Source organism: Podarcis vaucheri (genome assembly GCF_965113315.1).
Source record: "Podarcis vaucheri genome assembly, chromosome: 4".
NCBI lineage: Eukaryota > Metazoa > Chordata > Lepidosauria > Squamata > Lacertidae > Podarcis > Podarcis vaucheri.
The window spans coordinates 2,359,319-2,379,394 of record NC_138762.1 but is presented as its reverse complement, the minus strand read 5'-3'; the positions used below and the strand labels follow the sequence as shown (position 1 = coordinate 2,379,394).

The window sequence follows — 20,076 nt, the reverse complement described above, 5'->3', positions numbered from 1 at the left end:
GGTGTGAAATCAAACCCCATAGTGGGAGGCAGAAGGTATGTTCAAGAGCAACAGTGTCCCAGACAGAAATCCATTGGATTATGACCCGATCTTTTCAAAACACAAACAAGAAAGCCTGGAAGGTCACTCCAAGAGGAATAAAACATTATTGCAGAACAACATTATTAATCATAAATTATTAGAAGCAGAAGCAAAATATATAGAGTGGTGGGGAGGTTTTGTAGGACCAGATTGTGGTACCTGAGTAAAGTCTCTTAAGAATTAAACTCCTACCGACACCCTTGGGAAGAGGGCTTAGTGGCGCAGAGAACAAATCAGCAGCTGCCCTCTCCCTTGTGACTGTCCTCACCTCACATATTGCCTGAAGTCCCCAAGATTACATCACGCCAGACATCACATATGCTCCCCGCTAGAAGCACTCCCAGGGAACTGGAGCTGCTCTCTGGTGCTATGGAAGGTAGGTGTCCTACAGGGAACCGAAGGCTACAGCTTAGTCAACCCTTAAGACAGCTCTCTCTCTCCTCAATTGACTGGAATCAAGGAGGAATAGGAATGGGGGATGGACCTTCTGCCTTTGATGGGCAGAATCACCACACTGTTACACAAAACCCCCCAAAAAGAGAGTAAGAGAGAACAGCCCACAGATGAATGGCGCCTTCTGACAACCAGTCTTCTGGATCTGAACCGTGGTCACCATTGACCTGATATTTCTGATGCGAGGGCACATGCGAAATAAAATCCCACAGAGTTCTGCATAGATACTTCCTGGTGTCCGCGCCCCGTCACTTGATGCATTTTCATGGACCATGTAGATTCTCTATGATTTGATGCACCATATCTGTTGAAGAACGTCAATGCATGTTTGTGCTGCCTGCTTAGACTGTAGCTTTTCCACGGTTCACCTAGAAACAAGGGTTTCTTCCATCCCCAGTCTGGAGTGGCGAGGGCAGCATCCTTGGAAACAAGGTAGGTACAACAAAACATGGCTATGGAGTGTGCAGATAGCCAGCCCCATTAGCTGCAGGGTTTGCACCAGCCCCACACCCCAAAAAATAATGAACACAAGCTGTAGTGGAAGGAACAGTGTACAGATGGAATGGCACTTGCAATGTAAAGATCTACTGCACCAGTTATCAGTTTGTTTCCGGACAAATGCCAGGCACGAATTTTGACACAGAAAAGCTTAAATAGACTGGGACCAGTTGAATATCTATAGGACCTGTGTGATATTCTGTTCCCTGTGGAGAAAGGAAGCAAGGTGGGCAAGGAGAACAGGACCTTTCCTGTAAGGTCATGTGGCCTTTAAGCAAAGTTCTTGTTATTTCTGCTCTTCTCTCCTTTTATGTGCTTGTTAAGGGATTGCTTCTCATCATAGTTTTCATCATATTGTTAGCTGCTGGCTCAGGTGTGGTATAAATATCTTCCTCCTATATACATAAAAATGCAAGGCTGTTGTCATGCAAACATGACGGCATCACACTTCAACTGATATGTGGGGGGGGGGGAGAGAGTTTCTTCAGAGTGGTTTGGCATAAGTGCCTAACCCAGTACATTAAGCTTTTAACAGAGGAGGGCAGGCGCTTCAGAAAAACTCCCAAGTGCCTCCCCCTCCTTTAAGAGGAGGTGGGGGTGGGGGGAGCTGTGAGAGGAGGGAAAGGGCCTTGGGGCAACTTGCAAGGGAAGGAGAGACAGGATAGGAGAGGGGTAAAGCAGGGTGGGAATGATATGTAAAGGGAGGAGGGGTGGGCCAGTTGTTGGAGAAGGTGACTTGGCAAAGAGCTTAGTGGGTAGATGTGGTTGGCAAGTAAAAGGAGGAAGGTTGGCAGCCCCTCACTGAGAGCCAGTGTGGTGTAGTGGTTAAGAGCGGTGGACTTGTAATCTGGTGAACCGGGTTCGCGTCTCCACTCCTCCACATGCAGCTGCTGGGTGACCTTGGGCTAGTCACACTTCTCCAAAGTCTCTCAGCCTCACTCACCTCACAAAGTGTTTGTTGTGGGGAAGGAAGGGAAAGGAGAATGTTAGCCGCTTTGAGACTCCTTCGGGTAGTGATAAAGTGGGGTATCAAATCCAAACTCCTCCTCCTCCTCCTCCTCCTCCTCCTCCTCCTCTTCTTCTTCTTCTTCTTCTTCTTCTCATTTTCAGTTAAGATACATAAACTGCAAAATCTTAAACTCTGGCAGTAGAATGTCCCCACAGTGGATTCTGATGGTGGTACTTACCTCTGTCCTCTTCACAGAGGAAGTGGTAGCCATTGCTTTGTTATTCTTTTATTATATTCCAATTATTTATTTTTATAATATTTATATTTTATTAAGGTGATTTCAGTAAAAAGAAATAAAGTGATACGGGAGGGGGGAGGAAAAGTAAGAGGGAGAAAAACAACAACAAAGATACATATAAAAATGAAAATATACAACTAAAAACAACAACAACAAGCAAATACAGAAACTTCAATACGGAAAACTCAGTACGGAAGCTGTGTAGCATGTTCAACTTCTGAGGCGTGTTTGAAAACCAAAGCATTTACTTCTGGGTTTACGGCATTCAAAAACCTAAATGTTTATCAATGCAGGCATTCAAAAATCGAGGTACCACTGTACGATATTCCCATACATTGTTGCATAAATTGGTATAGTGTGGTTGCCCTAGTGCTTATGTAAATTCTAATAGCCTACTGCATTTTGTATAAACTCATTCCAGATGTTATCACATTTATCCATACAGAGCCTGCGCCTCTAAGCAGCCCGTTCATCAATTGCCAGTGATGTCATATCATCAGCCCATTGATTGAAGGGTTTCGTATCTTTATTTTTCCAGTTCCTTAATATCAACCTTTTGGCAGCCATTAGGGCATGGAAGATCCTTTTCCGTTGTCCCATTAATAGGAGACAAGGAACTTCTAGCAGCTTGTTAATTGCCTTTGAAGTGGAAACAGGCCGATGATAAGATTTATTGTGAGCCGCACAGGGAGTGTTCTACTCCGAAGTGGCAGCCATTCCTTGAAGTTCCTCATGGCAATGTCCACTCCTGCCAACCTCACGACCACAGAATTTGCCCTGAGGGGCTTCCCTGGGCTGGAGGCGGTTCATGGCTGGATCGGGATCCCCATCTTTTTTGCCTACCTGGCGGCCATCCTAGGAAACTGCACCATCCTCTACATCATAAGGACAGAGCCCAGTCTGCATCAGCCCATGTACTACTTCCTGGCCATGCTGGCTACCACGGACCTGGGTCTCTGCCTCGCCACGGCACCCACAGTGCTGGGCGTCCTCTGGTTCCAGCTGAAGAAGATCAGGAAGCCCTGCTGCATAGCGCAGATCTTCTTCATCCACTCCTGCTCCTTCATGGAGTCAGCTGTGCTCTTTGCCATGGCCCTGGACCGATTCCTGGCCATCTGCTCTCCTCTGAGGTACACAGCGCTGCTGAACTCCAGTAGAGTGGTCAGAATTGGGCTGGTCCTCCTGCTAAGGAGCACTGTTCTCCTCATGCCGCCCTTGCCTTTCTTCCTGAAGTTCCCCTTCTGCCCAGATGCAACCCTTTCCCATTCATACTGTCTGCACCAGGACTTGCTCCGCATGGCATGCGCCAACACAACCTTCAGCAGCTTCTATGCCCTCATCCTCATCCTCCTCACCATGGGTTCGGACCTGCTCTTCATCCTCATCTCCTATGGCCTCATCCTGAGGACTGTCCTGGGCATGGCCTCAGATAACCAGGGCCACCACAAGGCCCTGGGCACCTGTGTCTCCCACATCTGTGCTGTCCTGGTCTTCTACGTCCCGGTGCTTGGGCTCTCCATCGTACACCGGTTTGGACAGCATGCCCCTGCCCTACTCCACGTCATCATGGGCAATGTCTACATCCTCCTCCCACCCCTGATGAACCCCATCATCTACAGCATCAAAACAAAGCAGATCTACAGCAGGATCCTCAGAATGATCTCAATGAAGAACCTCTGAGGAAGTCAATGTAAGGAAAGCCCCACTCATTCCACGCAAAGGTTCAGTCTTCCCATATGGAAATAATGCTTTATTCGGAGTTTAATTCCATAGTGTGCCCCCAATGATCTCCTATTTTCCTTTGTTTCATTTCCTCCAAGGAAACTGTTTAGTTTCTCACAAGGAAGCTAGTAAAATGTGGGTTGAATGAGGCAACTGTTAGGTAGATTTGTAGCTGACTGACTGAACCCAATTAGTACTCCTTCATGGTTCCCCATCATCCTGGGGAAAAGTGACAAGTGGGGTGTCTCCTTGGCCTGTTGTTGTTCAATATCTTTATAAACAACTTGGATGAAGGAACTGAGGGGATGCTCATCAAATTTGCAGTTGACACCAAACTGGGAGGGGTAGCTAATGCCACAGAAGACAGAATCAGAACTCAAGACAACCTTAAGAGATTGGAGAACTGAGCCCAAACTACCAATATGCATTTCATAAAGGACGAGTGTAAGGTTCTGTACTTAGGCAAGAAGAACCAGATGCACAGATATAAGATGGGGGACACCTGGCTTACTAGCAGTACATGTGAAGAGGACCTAGGGGTCTTGGTGGACTACAAGCTCAAGAAGAGTCAACTGTGATGCAGCAACAAAAAAAGGCAAATGCTATTCTCAGCTGCATCAACAGAAGTCTAGTGTCCGGATCAAGGGAAGTAATATTCCTGCTCTAGTCTGCCTTGGTCAGAACACACCTGAAATATTCTGTCCGATTTTGGGCACCACTATTTAAGAAGTTGACAAGCTGGAAGGTGGGCAGAGGACACCTAGAAGGATAGGAGGTTTTAGGATACATTTGTAAAATAAAGAGCTGTGGGTCCCCATCGTTTTGACTTCCATGCACTGAGGACAGAAATGGATATCTGGCAACGCATAATGGGTGTGGGTGTGTGTGTGTGTGAGAGAGAGAGAGAGAGAGAGAGAGAGAGAGAGAGTTTCCTTGTGCAACCAGCTGGGACTTGGACTAAGTGCCTCACCCACTGGGGATAATATTCTGCACATGGTCCTTTCCCAGAAGGCTCTAAGCTCTTATTGACTGAAGGAGGAGAAGATTAAAATGCTGTGGGTCACATCCAATGTTTTTGCCATTGTAGGGTGTCTCTGTGAGAGCAGGGCTGCCAACTACAAATAGTTCAAAAAGAGGTCAGGGAGGGTGGTATGTCCGGTCAGGATGGGGGAGATATTTCATTCAATTCGCTTTGAGAAGCACAACCATGCAATCCACACTTTCCAGAACAATATGCAACACTTAACACAGCCTTCCTTGAAAAAGCATGCTTCTCCAAATTTTTCAGTGCAGTTCTACAGCCTAGTAAGGCGTAGAAAATGAGGTGGTATGCATTATAGAGGTGAAAATTAACATTAAAATATTTATTATTATTATTAGTATTCATTTCATTTATATACCGCTTTATATTTTTAAGAAGAATCTGAAAGCGCTTTACAGTATATTAAACATCAACAAAACAATCCAGAATCAAACATTTCTGAAGAAAGTCAAATGTAAAGGATACAGTCAACGCAACATAATTAAGAGGAAACAAAAACATTATCTTAAAGATTTCATAATAAAACATTACAAAGGAGGTCAACTACAGAATACAAATTTAACACAAACAAAGTTAACAAAAAAAACCCTTAAACATTTAAAAGAAAACATCACTAAGTCAAATATAAAATGTACTTTTAAAACAGCATAGTTAGCAAGAGAATATAATATTATCATAAGCATCACATGGCTGTTTGTCAGGCACAAAAAGGTGGGGCAAAGGAACCCAACAATTAGGGTTTGTTGCCAGGCATAGCGATGTCCCTCCAGTCTCACCAGGAGCCTCTTCAGTGGGGCTGGTGAGTCTCGGCCCCGCCCCCTAGGCCAGGTGGAAAAGCTTAGCTGTAAATATATTCTAATCTATTCTATAAAGCACTATTGAAAGTCAGATATTAAACTGATAAGGACAGATACTACACTTGATCTTAGCCAAAAGGCCGAGAAGCGATTTGCTCATTTTCAAACAAAGACAGACTAGATCATGTTCTAAAGTGGTGATTTTCTTCAGCAAGCTTAGAATATTCTGTTGTGGGTTATTTTGTATACAGTGGTACCTCAGGTTAAGAACTTAATTCGTTCTGGAGGTCTGTTCTTAACCTGAAACTGTTCTTAACCTGAGGTACCACTTTAGCTAATGGGGCCTCCTGCTGCCGCCGTGCGATTTCTGTTCTCATCCTGAAGCAAAGTTCTTAACCCGAGATACCATTTCTGGGTTAGCGGAGTCTTTAACCTGAAGCGTCTGTAACCCGAGGTACCACTGTACAAGCTTCTTAATTAGCAAATTTTCTAACAAGGGTTTTTAAAGCAATACATAGCTTACAGGTACTTTAACAAAAAAAGGAAAGAATTTAAAAAGGGACTAGCTCCTGGACTTCCGGGTTAGCACGAATGGCTAATGGCGGATTCCCTCCAAGCTCCGGAGGGAATCGGCTCCACAGGATTAGGGTCTTACCGCTGCGGGGACTCCTATAAATCACAGGCAGAGGAGCCTGTGAACCTGGTGACTTGGCGGGCACCATATGCAACCCCCCCGACCTGCGAAAGAGCCTTTTTAAGGCTCCGGAATGGGGGACGGGGTGAGCGGCACGGTGCTGTGAGTTGACTGCTTCTCCTGCAGAGGGAAGCCGCGCTGCCATGGCCGGAGAGCGCTGACTTTTTCCTGTGAATTGGACTCTAAAACTACAACCCGTGAGTAGAATGGAACTGGATTTGGAAAAATGTTAACTTTGAATTAGGCACGATCAGGGAAGATGTAAGCAGGAAGTCCGTCTCCCCGTCCTGTAAACAACCTGAAGCAAGGACCCACTAACTAAGGTCGAGAGAAATTTCTTCTCATTTATTGGGTTAAAGTTATTAATTACACGACTTGGCATGATAAGAACTTTACCAGAGGATAAGAGCTAATTTTGGGAGCTGAAGTTTTCCCTCCCCCCAGACCCGGGAGTGATCTGCGAGAAAGCCTGGTGAAAAGGTATTGAAGATCTTGACAGCTGTCAAATTAGCTGTCAAGACGGAAAAAGAGAACTTTGTTTCTGCTGTTTCTGCTGGCTGTATTTGCTACAATTTGATTATACTTGGTGAAAAATAAGGAGAACTGATACAAATTAACTTGACTTTTGGATTTGAACTGGAAGGAATACTAAGTAACCAAAATCCCTCTAGAGGGGGCTTTGGGACATTACAAGAATGGCTGAAGGAGGAAGAATTCAAGCTAAACTGGACAAAATTTTTGTTCTCTTGGGAAAGATACAAGGCCAAATTGATGTTTTGGCTACAACGGCTGAAATTCTGGACTTAACAGTAAACAAACCTATTGAATTGGATAAAGATCTGACGCAGGAAGCCTACGCAGCTGGTAAAGAAGAGAAACTGGAGAGCTTGGAGAATGTGGAGAAAGAGATACACGCTGTCTCCGAGGATAAGGAAGGAGGAGTTGTAATGCTACAGAAAACAGAGGAGGGCCAGAGGCCTAACAAGTTGGCTATAAAGGGAAATAAGAACTTGTTGGTGAAAATTTGGTTTAATTTTGAGACTGAAAGATGGAGGGATCTCCTTATGAGGAGATGTAAAGACCTAAGGATTACAAATTTGATTAAACTGGAAATTGGAGCTTTGGGGACATTTGGACTTGAAAGAAGTAAGAAACGAGATCTTGGCTCCACTCCTAAGTATGGAGCTCTGGCTGGAAGAAACATGGACCCCATTGGGCTTGGACTTCTCCGAGAGATGGTGTTTAATATCAAAGACTATCAAAAAAACCGGCAGAGAGGAATTGAGAGAGATTTAAGGGCCTCGGATGTGAGGTCTCCAGGCTGATAGTAAACTGACTGTTTGGGTTGGGGATCGAAACCGGGAAAAGGGGGGGTGGAGTTTGGGAATCCAAAGGCTATACAATTATAACTTGTTTTTGTTTTTATTTTGTTTTGCTTTTGGTATGAAAAGTGGGGAAATCGTGGAAGGGAAACTAGGCCGACTTTAGAACAAGGTGTTAAGAATAAGAAAGAAAGATATAATTAATAATTAAGACATATGTATTGATGTATAAATATTATTGTTTAGAAGGTAAGAAAAGAAGAACAAAAAAAGAAAAAGAGGAACTAAATATAAGGAGGTTAATAAGAACTTGTTGAGTCGATATTGAACTAGAATACAAGAGGGGTGTGTGTGGGGAAGTCAGGGAAATAAGTTTTTGAAAATAAGGGTTGTGATGAAAATTGGTGTGTGTTTTGTAGTGTCTGTTTGTTTATTTTCTGTCCTTTATATGTCTGTCTCTTTGTCTTTATGTGTATTTTAAAATTTTCAATAAATATTTTATATATAAAAATAAAATAAAAAGGGACTAGCTCCTATCTACTTCAAACGACTGGCTGCCTGCCAACCTGCTCTCCTGCACTGCTTGTCTGGATAGCTTGGAACTTCCTCACCCTTTTGTGGTTCAGCTGACAGGCTGCAGAAAGGAAACCTCCTTTTACAAGCAGATTAACAGGAAAGGAGAGAGAGTCTCACCCTTTCTGTACAATTTGAGGTTCAGAATATAGCTACTATGGGTGCATTCTATTAAATCTACTAAACAATATATTTCTGTTAAGCCAATGGAGAGTCAGCATTTATTCCTTACACTCTACTCAGGAGGATGCTGACAGTTCTGAGCCTCTGACTGTCAGGAAACAGCAGAAACTCCTAAAAAATGGACAGATTCACCTTTTTGCATGAATCCTCCTTTATTTGGGGTATTGCCTGTGTGACAGTTTGGTGTAACCATCTGCTCCATAATGGAGATACAATGAAGAGCAAGAAAACTGGACTGCCCCCCTTTCCCACCCAGCTTAACACTCTGGGCCCCGGAAGCTCCGAATTTTCCTTTGCCTGGATTTTGTGCAACTGAAGCTTAGAGAGCCTTTAAGCCACATATTGCTCAGTAAAGGACACTGCAATCGCATTTGTACCACCTCTCCGTTATTAGTGTTCTTCATTTATCAGTGTATATATTACTCACGTGCTACAATGGTGTCTAAGGGGTCTACATGTATAAAATCCACATATAATTAAAATTCACAGATAAACAAGTCCATTAAAAAGCACAACAATTTAACACAGTAAAAGTAACAACTGAAAGAATAAGATCCAGATGTCCATGTTGGGGGGTGAGGTGGAGGGATGCTTGTCTGAACAGGTGTGTCTTCAAGAGCTGGTGGAATGCTGATAGAAGAAGATGATGATGAAGAAGTAGAAGAAGAGGAGGAGGAAGAGGAGGAGGAGAAGGAGGAGGAGGAAGAGGTTTGATTTGATATCCCACCTTATCACTACCCGAAGGAGTCTCAAAGTGGCTAACAATCTCCTTTCCCTTCCTCCCCCACAACAAACACTCTGTGAGGTGAGTGGGGCTGAGAGACTTCAGAGAAGTATGACTAGCCCAAGGTCACCCAGCAGCTGCAGGTGGAGGAGCGGAGATGTGAACCCGGTTCACCAGCTTATGAGTCTACAGCTCTTAACCACTACACCACACTGGCTCTCAGATACAGATGGAGGCCTCTCGTTCTTCAGCCGGGAGGGCATTCCACAACACTCATGCCAATGCCTGGCATTCAGCAGGCCAAGCAGTCAAAGCCAGCTGGTTCAGAGGAACAAGCACACAAATTCTCTCTCTTTTTTTTTAAAGATATTTATTGAAAGTTTTTAAAATATAGCAAAAAATGAAAAATAAACATACAAAATAAAAAACAATTAAAACACACATTAATTTTCAATAACATAACTTCCGTACACTTATTTCCTCAGACCTCCTCACACCTCCCCTCCCTGTATTCCAATTCAGTTTGTTGGTTCAGCAAATCCTTACCATTAAACTTTTACCCATTTGTGAATCTTTTTTTCATGTCTCCTAAAGCATTACAGCTGGGAACCACTTAGTTTCTATCCAACATCCTTCTAACATTCATTAATTTTACAATATTTCTTTAAATAGTCTTTAAATTTCTTCCAATCTTCTTTCACTGACTCTTCTCCCTGGTCTCGGATTCTGCCAGACATTTCAGCCAATTCCATGTAGTCGCAGGCACACAAATTCTCAGCTGTGAAAGCTCCTCCTTCAACTGGAGCTCTCACTTATTGCAGTGAAGCCATTGCAGGGTTCGGATGACACACACACACCTTACACTGAGAGAACACGTGATGGGCTTGTGGGACCATTCAGGCTAACTTCTTCCTCCTCCTCACCATTTTGTGTTTGTCATCCATCAGAAGGGGCTCTAGATGGATCCTGACATATGCACGCATGGGTTTGCCAGTGTGGGGAGTTTTTACTGGAGCCAGAATCCACCATTGTGTAAAGGACCTACACGCTCAGACATTTGCATGCACAAAGAGCCCCCTTCTGACACATTTACTGGTTTAATTTATATTCCACATTTCCTCCCTAAGGAGCCCAGGGCAGCAAACAGTAAAGACATATTGAAATCAATTCCAATGCAGATGCAGACTGGGATTGAGCTAAGAGGGCAAGGAGACCACTTTTGGGTCAGGCCAGGGCCGCTATAGTCCGGCATCCTGTTCTCACAGTGGATGACCAGGTGACCATTATGGGAAACCCACAAGCAGGACCTGGGCACAAGAGCAGCCCTCTCACCTCCTCAGGTTTCCAGGCAACAGGGATTCAGAAGCATCACTGCCTCTAACCAAGGCAGTGCATAGCAATCATGGCTAGCAGCCATCAATAATCCTCTCTTCCTTGCATTCCGAGCTGCAGAAGAACTTATTTGGGGCATGGCACCTGATTCGAGGTACAGGAAAGGTAGATGACATCGTCCAATCCAACCAGCTACAAATGGAGTTTGCCAGGGCCCTTCCAGCCAGGTAGGGTTGGCGTTTAGGGGGGAAGGGATTCAGTCTCAACTCAGCCTGCCTGGGAGGAAAACCCTGGTGACCCGTTCCCGGATCTCCTTGGTCCTCACTCCATACACAATGGGGTTCAGCATGGGAGGGAAGAGGAGGTAGAGGTTGGCCAGCAGGATGTGGATATGGGGGGCCACGGAGTGGCCAAAGCGGTGGGTGAAGAAGGAGAAGAGGGCAGGGCTGTAGGAGATCAAGATGACGCAGAGGTGGGAGCCACAGGTGCCAAAAGCCTTGTGCCTCGCCTCGCGGGAAGAGAGACGGAGCACCGCACGGACGATGAAGAAGTAGGAGAGCCCAATGCAGAGAAGGTCTCCTCCGATGACGATCAGAGCCACACTCAGCCCATAGGTGCGGTTGATGCTGGTGTCCCCACAGGCCAGTTTGACCACTGCCATGTGCTCACAGTACGTGTGGCGAATGACGTTGGTCCGGCAGTAGGACAACCTCCGGATCAGGAAAGGGCAAGGCGCCATCAGCAGCGTTCCCCTGACTATGCCGGCCACAGCCATCTTGGCCACCAGTGAGCTGGAGAAGAAAGAGCTGTACCTGAGCGGGAAGCAGATGGCCACATAGCGGTCCAGCGCCATCCCCAGCAGCACCGCTGACTCCATCATGCACAAGGCATGGATGAAGAACATCTGGGCCAGGCAGGCAACGGCTTGGATCTCCCCGCCCTGGAACCAGAAGATGCAGAGCATCTTGGGCAGGGCGGAGGTGGAGGCTGCCAGGTCAATAGCTGCCAGCATGCAGAGGAAGTAGCACATGGGCCTGTGGAGAGCTGGCTCCGTGGCCACCACCAGGAGGATGGTGCAGTTCCCGGCAATGATCACCACGTAGATGCAGGACACTGGCACAGAGAGCCACATGTGGTAGGCTTCCAGCCCTGGGATGCCTTGCAGGAAGAACGTGGGAGGCCAGGAGTGGGTCAGGTTGGCCATGGCCATGAGGAACCAGCTTCATCAGAGGCAGATGATTCACCACGGCTGCTTAGCTTCACTCACAGGACTCCTGAAAAGCAGAGGAGAAAAACAGACACACACAAAGGTGACATGAGAAGATCGTAGAATTGCAGAGTTGGAAGGGTTCCCCAGAGTCATCTAGTCCAACCCCCTGAAATACAGGAATCCCAGTTAAATAACCCCAGCAGATGGCCATTCAATATCTGTTTAAAAACCTCCAGCTTCTGAGGTCATAGAGTAACAGAACTGTAGAGTTGAACGAGAGCCCAAGGGCCATCTGTTTCAATCTCCATCAAAGCAGGAATCCCGGCTGGAGAATTCCTGACAGGTGGCCTTCCAATCTCCCTTCTGAGGGAGTCTTTTCCACTGTCACACAGCTCTTACTCTCAGAAAGTTCTTCCTAACGTTTAGTCGGAACCTCCTTTCCTGCAATTTGAATCTGTTGGTTCAGATCCTCCCCTTTGGAGCAGAAGGAAACAAGCTTGCTCCATCTTCTGACATTTGAAGGTGACTATCCTATCAGCTCTCAGTCTCCCCTTCTCCATACCCAACTCCCTCCACCGTCCCTTAGAAGGTTTGATTTCCAGACGCTTGATCATCAGATATGGTGTGTGTGTGTGTGATAATGCTCCCTGCACCAGCATCCTCTGTGACTCTGCACAGAGAGCTTTTGCTTCAGCTGTCCTGGCGCTATGCATGGAACTCCAGCAATGAGAGAAGAAATACGTACTGGGGGAACATGTGGACTGTGCAAGGCCCAGCCCCAGATATGGAGGGACAAATCTGTCCATTTCGGATTGGCTCAGGTTCTCATTTTTCCAGTCTTCACTTCAGTTCTTCACATTTGCACGTAAAAAACATGAGAAGGGCCTGCTGGATCGGGCCAATGGGGCATCATCCTGGTCTCACAGTGACCAGCCAGATGCCCATTATGAGAAATCCACAAGCAGGAGCCAAGCCAAAGAGCAAACCTCCCTCCCTGCAGTTCCAACAACTGAGATTCCGAATCACTGCTGCTTCCCACTTTGTTTGCATTTTTTAAAAAATAATAGTAAAGAATTCCTTATGAATATTCGTCAGGATTTTTGGTAGGATTATGACAACAATTGTAATGTAACAAGAACTATGGTATGAACAGAATTTTAAGGAATGGAATGGAAAACATTATATGATGCAGGTGGGAAAAGATTGACAATGGAATCCATGGGGAGTCCAAGGATTCAGGGAATCCTACATTTCTATTATTATGGTTTATGAATGAGCGTAAATGTTAAATGTAAAACTGAATAAAAAAATTAAAAGAAAAAGAATATTCAGCAGGATTTTAGTGCATGTTTCTCCTAACATTTATACAAAATGTTGTCCAATATGCACATTTTTGGAAAACCCTTTTTCTTATTACAATGCATTTCTGTATATTATTTTCAGTCATATGTGTGTTGTTGCTGCTGTTACTTCGGTTTATTACCCACTCTTCATAGGGAAAGTTAAGTTAATTTAAAAGTCGATATTAAAAACAGTTAAAACAATCACTATACCTATTCCTTGGCCATGGAGCTGGGATGCAAAACTCAGAGAATTTCAAAGGCTCAGTTCAAATCAAGGTTGAACTGTTTCAGCTCAGTTCAAATCAAGGAAGTTCATCTTTAGACAAAAGGTGAACTGAATTCCTTCCCCTCCCTTGTCCCACAGGGATCAGGAAGAAAAGCAGTTACACGAGGCACAACCTTATGAATGGACAGAGACAGGTGTCCTTCATGGAGGAGAAGATAATCTATGGTTCTTAGCAAGGATGGCTCTGCTCTGCAAATCCACAGCTGGAGGAAGTAATGCTTCTGAAAACCAGCTGCTGCAAATCACAGTAGGGGAGAGGGCTCTGGTGGTCAAATGCTGCTGGCGGGTTTCCCATAATGGGCCACTGTGAGAACAGGATACTGGACCAGATGGCTTGATCCAGCAGACACTTCTTATCTTGTGGAGGCTGCGCTGGAGTGCTGACTCGCTTTGTATTAGAAAAACTCACCTGGCAGGCAGCGGAGAGGCAGAGTCCTTGTGGGGTCCTGGTGATACCGATTCTACAAGGGGGCACCTGTGAAGGGCAGGCAACAGCCTTTATAGGCTGCCTTTGCCAACCTCCCAGCAAAGATCCCCAGAAGCTGAGGCCCTGGTGCTTAAGGGCAGCTGGGCAACGTTGGTGGGAGCGCCTGGGCTTCCTCCTCTCACCTGCTAAATAGCCTCTCAGGTGTTTCAAGTTTGCCTTCCTGAGAGATTTGGCTGGCTGGATGTGTGGGGCTCATGAGGCCACCTTGAAGGGAGCAGATGGAGAGGCTCCTCAGGAAGGAGGTTCTGCAGGTATAATGCTGAAGAGCAGCGCCAACATCTCTGCAGCATTGCTGACCTTGTGGAGCAAAGAGCAGAGCACCACTCCTTTCAGTAAAAACAGCCAGTCCCCAAGAGACTGTTGGAAAACAAGAAGGTCTTCATCTGCTGGCAGAATGATCATAGAATCATAGAATTATAGAATCATAGAGTTGGAAGAGACCCCAAGGGCCATCGAGTCCAACCCCCTGCCAAGCAGGAAACACCATCAGAGCACTCCTGACATATGGTTGTCAAGCCTCTGCTTAAAGACCTCCAAAGAAGGAGACTCCACCACACTCCTTGGCAGCAAATCCCACTGTCGAACAGCTCTTACTGTCAGGAAGTTCTTCCTAATGTTTAGGTGGAATCTTCTTTCTTGTAGTTTGGATCCATTGCTCCGTGTCCGCTTCTCTGGAGCAGCAGAAAACAACCTTTCTCCCTCCTCTATGTGACATCCTTTTATATATTTGAACATGGCTATATTTGAACATGATGACAAGGAGAGAGCCTGGTCTAACTTCTCTAGGCACGCAGTTCCAAAATTGCCGGGTCTTTCAGATAGCTTGGACCTAGATAATTTTTAATTTTCTAGTACATGATGTTTACTGTTCCAAATAAAAGATTGCTGTCCAAATGATACAGACTGTCATTGAGTTCAGACTGGCGAGTCTTCACTTTTGAGACACAATCAGCTCAGTTACTAAAGATGAAAGGAATGCATAAGAATACGATGAAAGAATATGATTCCAGCCCCTTTAACTAACCAGAAAGGACTTGAATGCACCATAAAGTGAGAGGGGTGCAATCCAGGTTTATTCTCAGATGCTTGCTTGTTCCTTTTATGGGTACAACAAGGTCATACTTTATTATTCTTAAATTAGTTTTATTGATTCCACACACACCCATTTCACATTGTATATCACCTTGAAATAAAAATAATACAAACCAACATTTGAGGTCAGCTGCAAGCCTGATGACTCCCTTCCTGGGTATTAAAAGAGGCCACTGTGAGGCCAGGAGCCACATCTGAAGGCAGCCCTGTTTAGGGAAGCTTTTAATGTTTAATAGGTTATTGTATTTTAGTGGTTTGTTGGAAGCCGCCCAGAGTGGTTGGGGGGATCCAGCCAGATGGGCGGGTATAAGTAATAAATTATTATTATTATAATTCATAGGAAGGAAAGGGGGGTGGGCAGCCCTCCAATAACAAGGACCACTCTACCTCAAATGCCCCATTCACACCTCCTGTTAATGCCTCCTTTCCCCCCTCCCTAGCCAAAGCACACCTGTAGATATGGGTAGACCGCTTGCCATACCAAACACCGACCTTTCCATTCACAAGGCGCTTGGCCAATCCGCAGCCACCATTTAAATAGCTGTAAAACTAGCAACCAATCAAAACCTGTAATCTTGACAGCTACTGAAATCCCAGCCTATTGGAGAAGAGTATGCCAAGAGAGTTATGAAACAGCGCCCCCTACCAAGGGCTACACTGGCACTGCAGCCGTCAAACCAGCCTCATCTCTAGCTTTAGAGCAGGCATAGGCAACTTCGACCCTCCAGATGTTTTGGGACTACAACTCCCATGATCCCTAGCTAACAGGACCAGCGATCAAGGAAGATGGGAATTGTAGTCCGAAAACATCTGGAGGTGCGAGGTTGCCTATGCCTGCTTTAGAAGGTTCTTTTGTCCCGAAAACTTTTAGAAATTCATATAAAATGTTTCCTGTGATGGATTTACACCTCTACTCAGAAGGTAAATAGCTATCAGGGGAGGAGCTATGGACATGAGATGGGGCAGCTATAATCCCTGAAGCTGAGACCACATGTACTCAGCTGGCAACACTGCCTGGGTGATAATCGCTGGCATCCTGACACCTGAGTGCCAGACAGGTAGTCATTCCAAGAACAATCGCAAACCCAACCTCAGTGGATTGGGGTCTCAGTTGAGACAAAAGGGCGTGCTTAACTTGGCTGGGAAAACCTTTGATTCACCTAAAGGGTGGGAGGTGAAGGTCAGGTGAGGGACGGGGCAAGTCTGGTGCTCAGGTTTCTGCCAGAAGACCCCTCCCAATTTGTGACATAGTTATGACAAATGTATGATGCTTTACTAAAGGTGTTATGGGTAACTTCCGGAAACTTATAAAAAGGAGAGCCATCCTTTGTTCGGGGCTTCTCCCTACTTCTTCTATGTGGTAGTTTGAAGTCTTGTTGCAACAGTGAAGACCAGGCCTACGGGCTGCTGTTTGGCTCCTATATTTTGGCTGGAGTCTTTACTGGCAATCCAAGTGAGTCTGAGGAATTCCCCACTAAACTCTCTAGATGTTTTGGACTACATCTCCCATCATCCCCAGCCAGAAAAGCCATGTTCGATGGGGTTGATGGGAGTTGTAGTCATAGAGGGCACCTGGTTGGTGAAGGTGGGGTAAGGTGTGTGGTGCAGTGGATGAGTTCACTGTTAAACCACTGTTGCAAAAATGCCTCTTTGGGTCTCTCCTGCCTTGATAATGGTCCCTTTTTTGGAGCTCCAGATCGCTATGATGCGCCAGTCAAAGTGGTCGGGTGGTACAGATGATCTCGATCCATTTCACCCTTGGTTCTAACCCATTTCTGGTCTTAAAACAGCCTTAGGCACCTTGGTGGCTGACCTAGCTCAGGTACTGTAAAGGGGAGCTACACCCCTGTTGGGAATGGGTGGAGAGCTTGTCTTTCATATCAGTGAGGGAGACCACCAAAGATCCTTAGCCCAGCTCCCATCCTTTGTAGGAATCAACCACTGCTGGGTGAATCCAACAATAAGGGGACGTTTGCTTGTAAGCGTGGAAGAGAAGAAGAAGAAGAAGAAGAGTTTGGATTTGATATCCCGCCTTTCACTCCCCTTCAGGAGTCTCAAAGCGGCTAACATTCTCCTTTCCCTTCCTCCCCCACAACAAACACTCTCAGAATAATTCCTCCTGCTCCTCGAATTGAGTGTTACTCCCTTGCTACTTCCAGAGTCAAGAGACTAAAGGAGACACCTGCTCAAAGAAGGTTCTCATGGGAACATTTAATTAATGGCACAGGCAGCAAATCAGCTACATTGTTCTAGGCACTGTGGATCTCCCCATCATTGTTATTGTCTGGGGGCTCCTAAGCTGCACTATCATCCTCATCATTCCCACACCAAGAAGGTCCTCTATAAACGCTCATAGCCTGTCCTCTTTCTTGCAACCAAATATTGCATGCAAACTCTCTTTCCCCAAAACAAAATGAAAAGGGGGAAGAACAGCATTCTTCCATGGCAGCTTAGACAACATGACCTTCTCTCAGCTGCTTGGAAAGGAGCAGCGGTGTAGAACTCAAGGCTCAGAAGCCTAACCCTTGGAGCTCAGAGAGCCACAAGGAGGCTCTTCCACAGCATCTTAGCAGCATCCAAGAGAAGACTCTTCCTGCCCCAGCAAAGATTCCCTCCAGGCCACTCTACTAGCCCCTGAAACACTCAAGGAGGGAGACTCGGATCAAGGAGATCAGGATTTCTCCATGCCCTTCACTGCAAGCTATCCTTTTATTCCTGAAGAAGAGTCAGGAATTCTTCCTTGCATTCCATCCTCAAAGATGACAACTGTCCTCCAATGCTCCATTTCCGTGTGAGAGATCCTGGAAGTGAAAGATAGTAGCCGAGGTTCACCATGGTGCAGGATACCTCCGCCAACCTCAGCACCACAGTGCTTGCCTTGAGGGGCTTCCCTGGATTGGAGGCAGCTCATGGCTGGATTGGGATCCCAATCTTCTCTGCCTACCTGGCAGCCGTCCTAGGAAACAGCACCATCCTCTATGTCATACGGACAGAGCCCAGTCTGCACCAGCCCATGTACTACTTCCTGGCCATGCTGGCCACCACTGACTTGGGTCTCTGCCTCGCCACGGCCCCCACAGTGCTGGGCATCCTCTGGTTCCAGGTAGAAAAGGTCAGCAAGGAAGCCTGCGTAGCTCAGCTTTTCATCATCCACTCCTGCTCCTTCATGGAGTCAGCTGTGCTCTTTGCCATGGCCCTGGACCGATTCCTGGCCATCTGTTCCCCTCTGAGGTATGCAGCGCTGCTGAACTCCAGTAGAGTGGTCAGAATTGGGCTGGTCCTCCTGCTAAGGAGCACCTTGTTAATACTGCCCCCTGTCTTTCTCCTCTTGACATTCCCCTACTGTCCACATGCTGTCCTTTCCCATTCCTACTGTCTGCACCAGGATATGATTCGCGTGGCATGCGCAAACACAACTTTCAACAGCCTCTATGCTCTCACCTTAATACTCCTCACAATGGGTTCTGACCTGCTCTTCATCCTCATCTCCTACGGCCTCATACTGAGGACTGTCCTGGGCAAGGCCTCTGACAACCGGGGCCACCACAAGGCCCTGGGCACCTGCATCTCCCACATCTGTGCTGTTCTGGTCTTCTACGTCCTGGTGCTTGGGCTCTCCATCGTACACCGGTTTGGACAGCATGCCCCTGCACTCCTCCATGTCATCATGGGCAATGTCTACATCCTCCTGCCACCCTTGATGAACCCCATCATCTACAGCATCAAAACAAAGCAGATCTACAGCAGAATCCTCAGAATGGTCAGGAACTCCTGAAGGATTTGTCAGTTGATGGATTGATGGTTTCATTTTATTTTCCTATGTTTGTATCCTCCTTTTCCCCCATCATGGAACCCAATGTGGCATTTGTGATGTTCCCATCCTGCCACTGGCATGCTTTGCTCCAGCAAGGCGGTGGCCTCATGGTCCTTCAGGCAAGATCCTGGGACCATTCATCCAGGGGAATTCCAAGAGAGAGGCAGTCACTCAACTCACTGTGACCAATATTGATTAATCAATATTGTGCCACACACTGTAGAAAAACAGCATTTTCCCTCTCTGACTCAGAGTTGTACCAGTTAGGACGCTATTTTTGTTGGGTTGTTTCCCTCTATGTCTAATGTTATCATATCTCTTCTGCCTTCTCTAAATAAATACAAGATTAAACAGCCTGGATAGTCCAGCTGGTTAGAGTGTGGTGTTGCAAATTTAACCCTCATGTGGGACAGATGCATATTCTTGCAGGGAGTTGGAGCAGAAGACCCTCCAACTCTACAATTCTATTATTCTAATGTTAATCCTGGGTTCTTTCGTTGCTGTGGCTGATTTGCTACTAAAAGTACTTGAATGCCACCCACCCACAGCTAAGAGAAGCTCATGTGGACACAATGGGTAGAGGAAGAGGAGAAATGGTGATGGGCTTGATTCCACACAACTGGGTGAGGGTTGCCTGCCAGTGGTGGACCTTCTCAAGATATGGTGAGGGTTTCCTTCAGGGTCTGGACTCCTGGCCATTTAGTCACACAGCATCGCTTATGGGTCAGGTAGGTGTTGTGTGTAACTCTCAGTTCCCCCAAATGTTCACTTTCCAAGCTTCAGCAGGTGCAGGAAACTGTGCCCTGGACAGGGGAACCTCTTGGGCTTGCAGATCGTAAGGTCAGCAGTTCGAATCCACGCAATGGAGTGAGCTCCCATTGCCCTCTCCCATCTCTAGCAATTTGAAAGCATACCAGCGTGAGTAGACAAATAGGTACCACTGTGGTGGGAGGGTAAATGGCATTTCCCTGTGCTCTGGCACTCATCATGGTCCTCTGTACATCAGTAGTGGTTCAGTCCTGCTGGCCACATGACCCGGAAAACTGACTGCTGCAGACAAATGTCAGCTCCCTCGGCCTGAAAACAGAGATGAGTGCCACACTCCACAGTCAAATTCAACTGGACTTAACTGTCCAGGGGGTTGTTTACCTTTTACCTTACTTTACCTATCTGTTT

The 20,076-nt window shown here is 46.2% G+C and overlaps 4 protein-coding genes across 7 annotated transcripts in view; 3 read left to right on the top strand and 1 right to left on the bottom strand.

Annotated features, from left to right (window-relative positions):
• LOC309530325 (uncharacterized protein) overlaps positions 1–20,076 on the top strand; it is a 97,591-nt gene that overhangs the window by 13,382 nt on the left and 64,133 nt on the right. The window lies entirely within an intron of this gene.
• Positions 3,012–3,959, top strand: LOC309531544 (olfactory receptor 51G2-like; the record flags this gene model as incomplete). Its single annotated transcript, XM_082221135.1, has 1 exon — positions 3,012–3,959. The coding sequence occupies one exon, from the start codon at positions 3,012–3,014 to the stop codon at positions 3,957–3,959; it is 948 nt and encodes a 315-aa protein (XP_082077261.1).
• Positions 10,931–11,878, bottom strand: LOC309531543 (olfactory receptor 52P1-like; the record flags this gene model as incomplete). Its single annotated transcript, XM_082221134.1, has 1 exon — positions 10,931–11,878. The coding sequence occupies one exon, from the start codon at positions 11,876–11,878 to the stop codon at positions 10,931–10,933; it is 948 nt and encodes a 315-aa protein (XP_082077260.1).
• On the top strand, positions 17,920–18,861 carry LOC309530530 (olfactory receptor 51G2-like; the record flags this gene model as incomplete). The annotated part of the gene is made up of 1 exon (XM_082219555.1): positions 17,920–18,861. One exon carries the CDS (start codon positions 17,920–17,922, stop codon positions 18,859–18,861), a length of 942 nt encoding a protein of 313 aa, XP_082075681.1.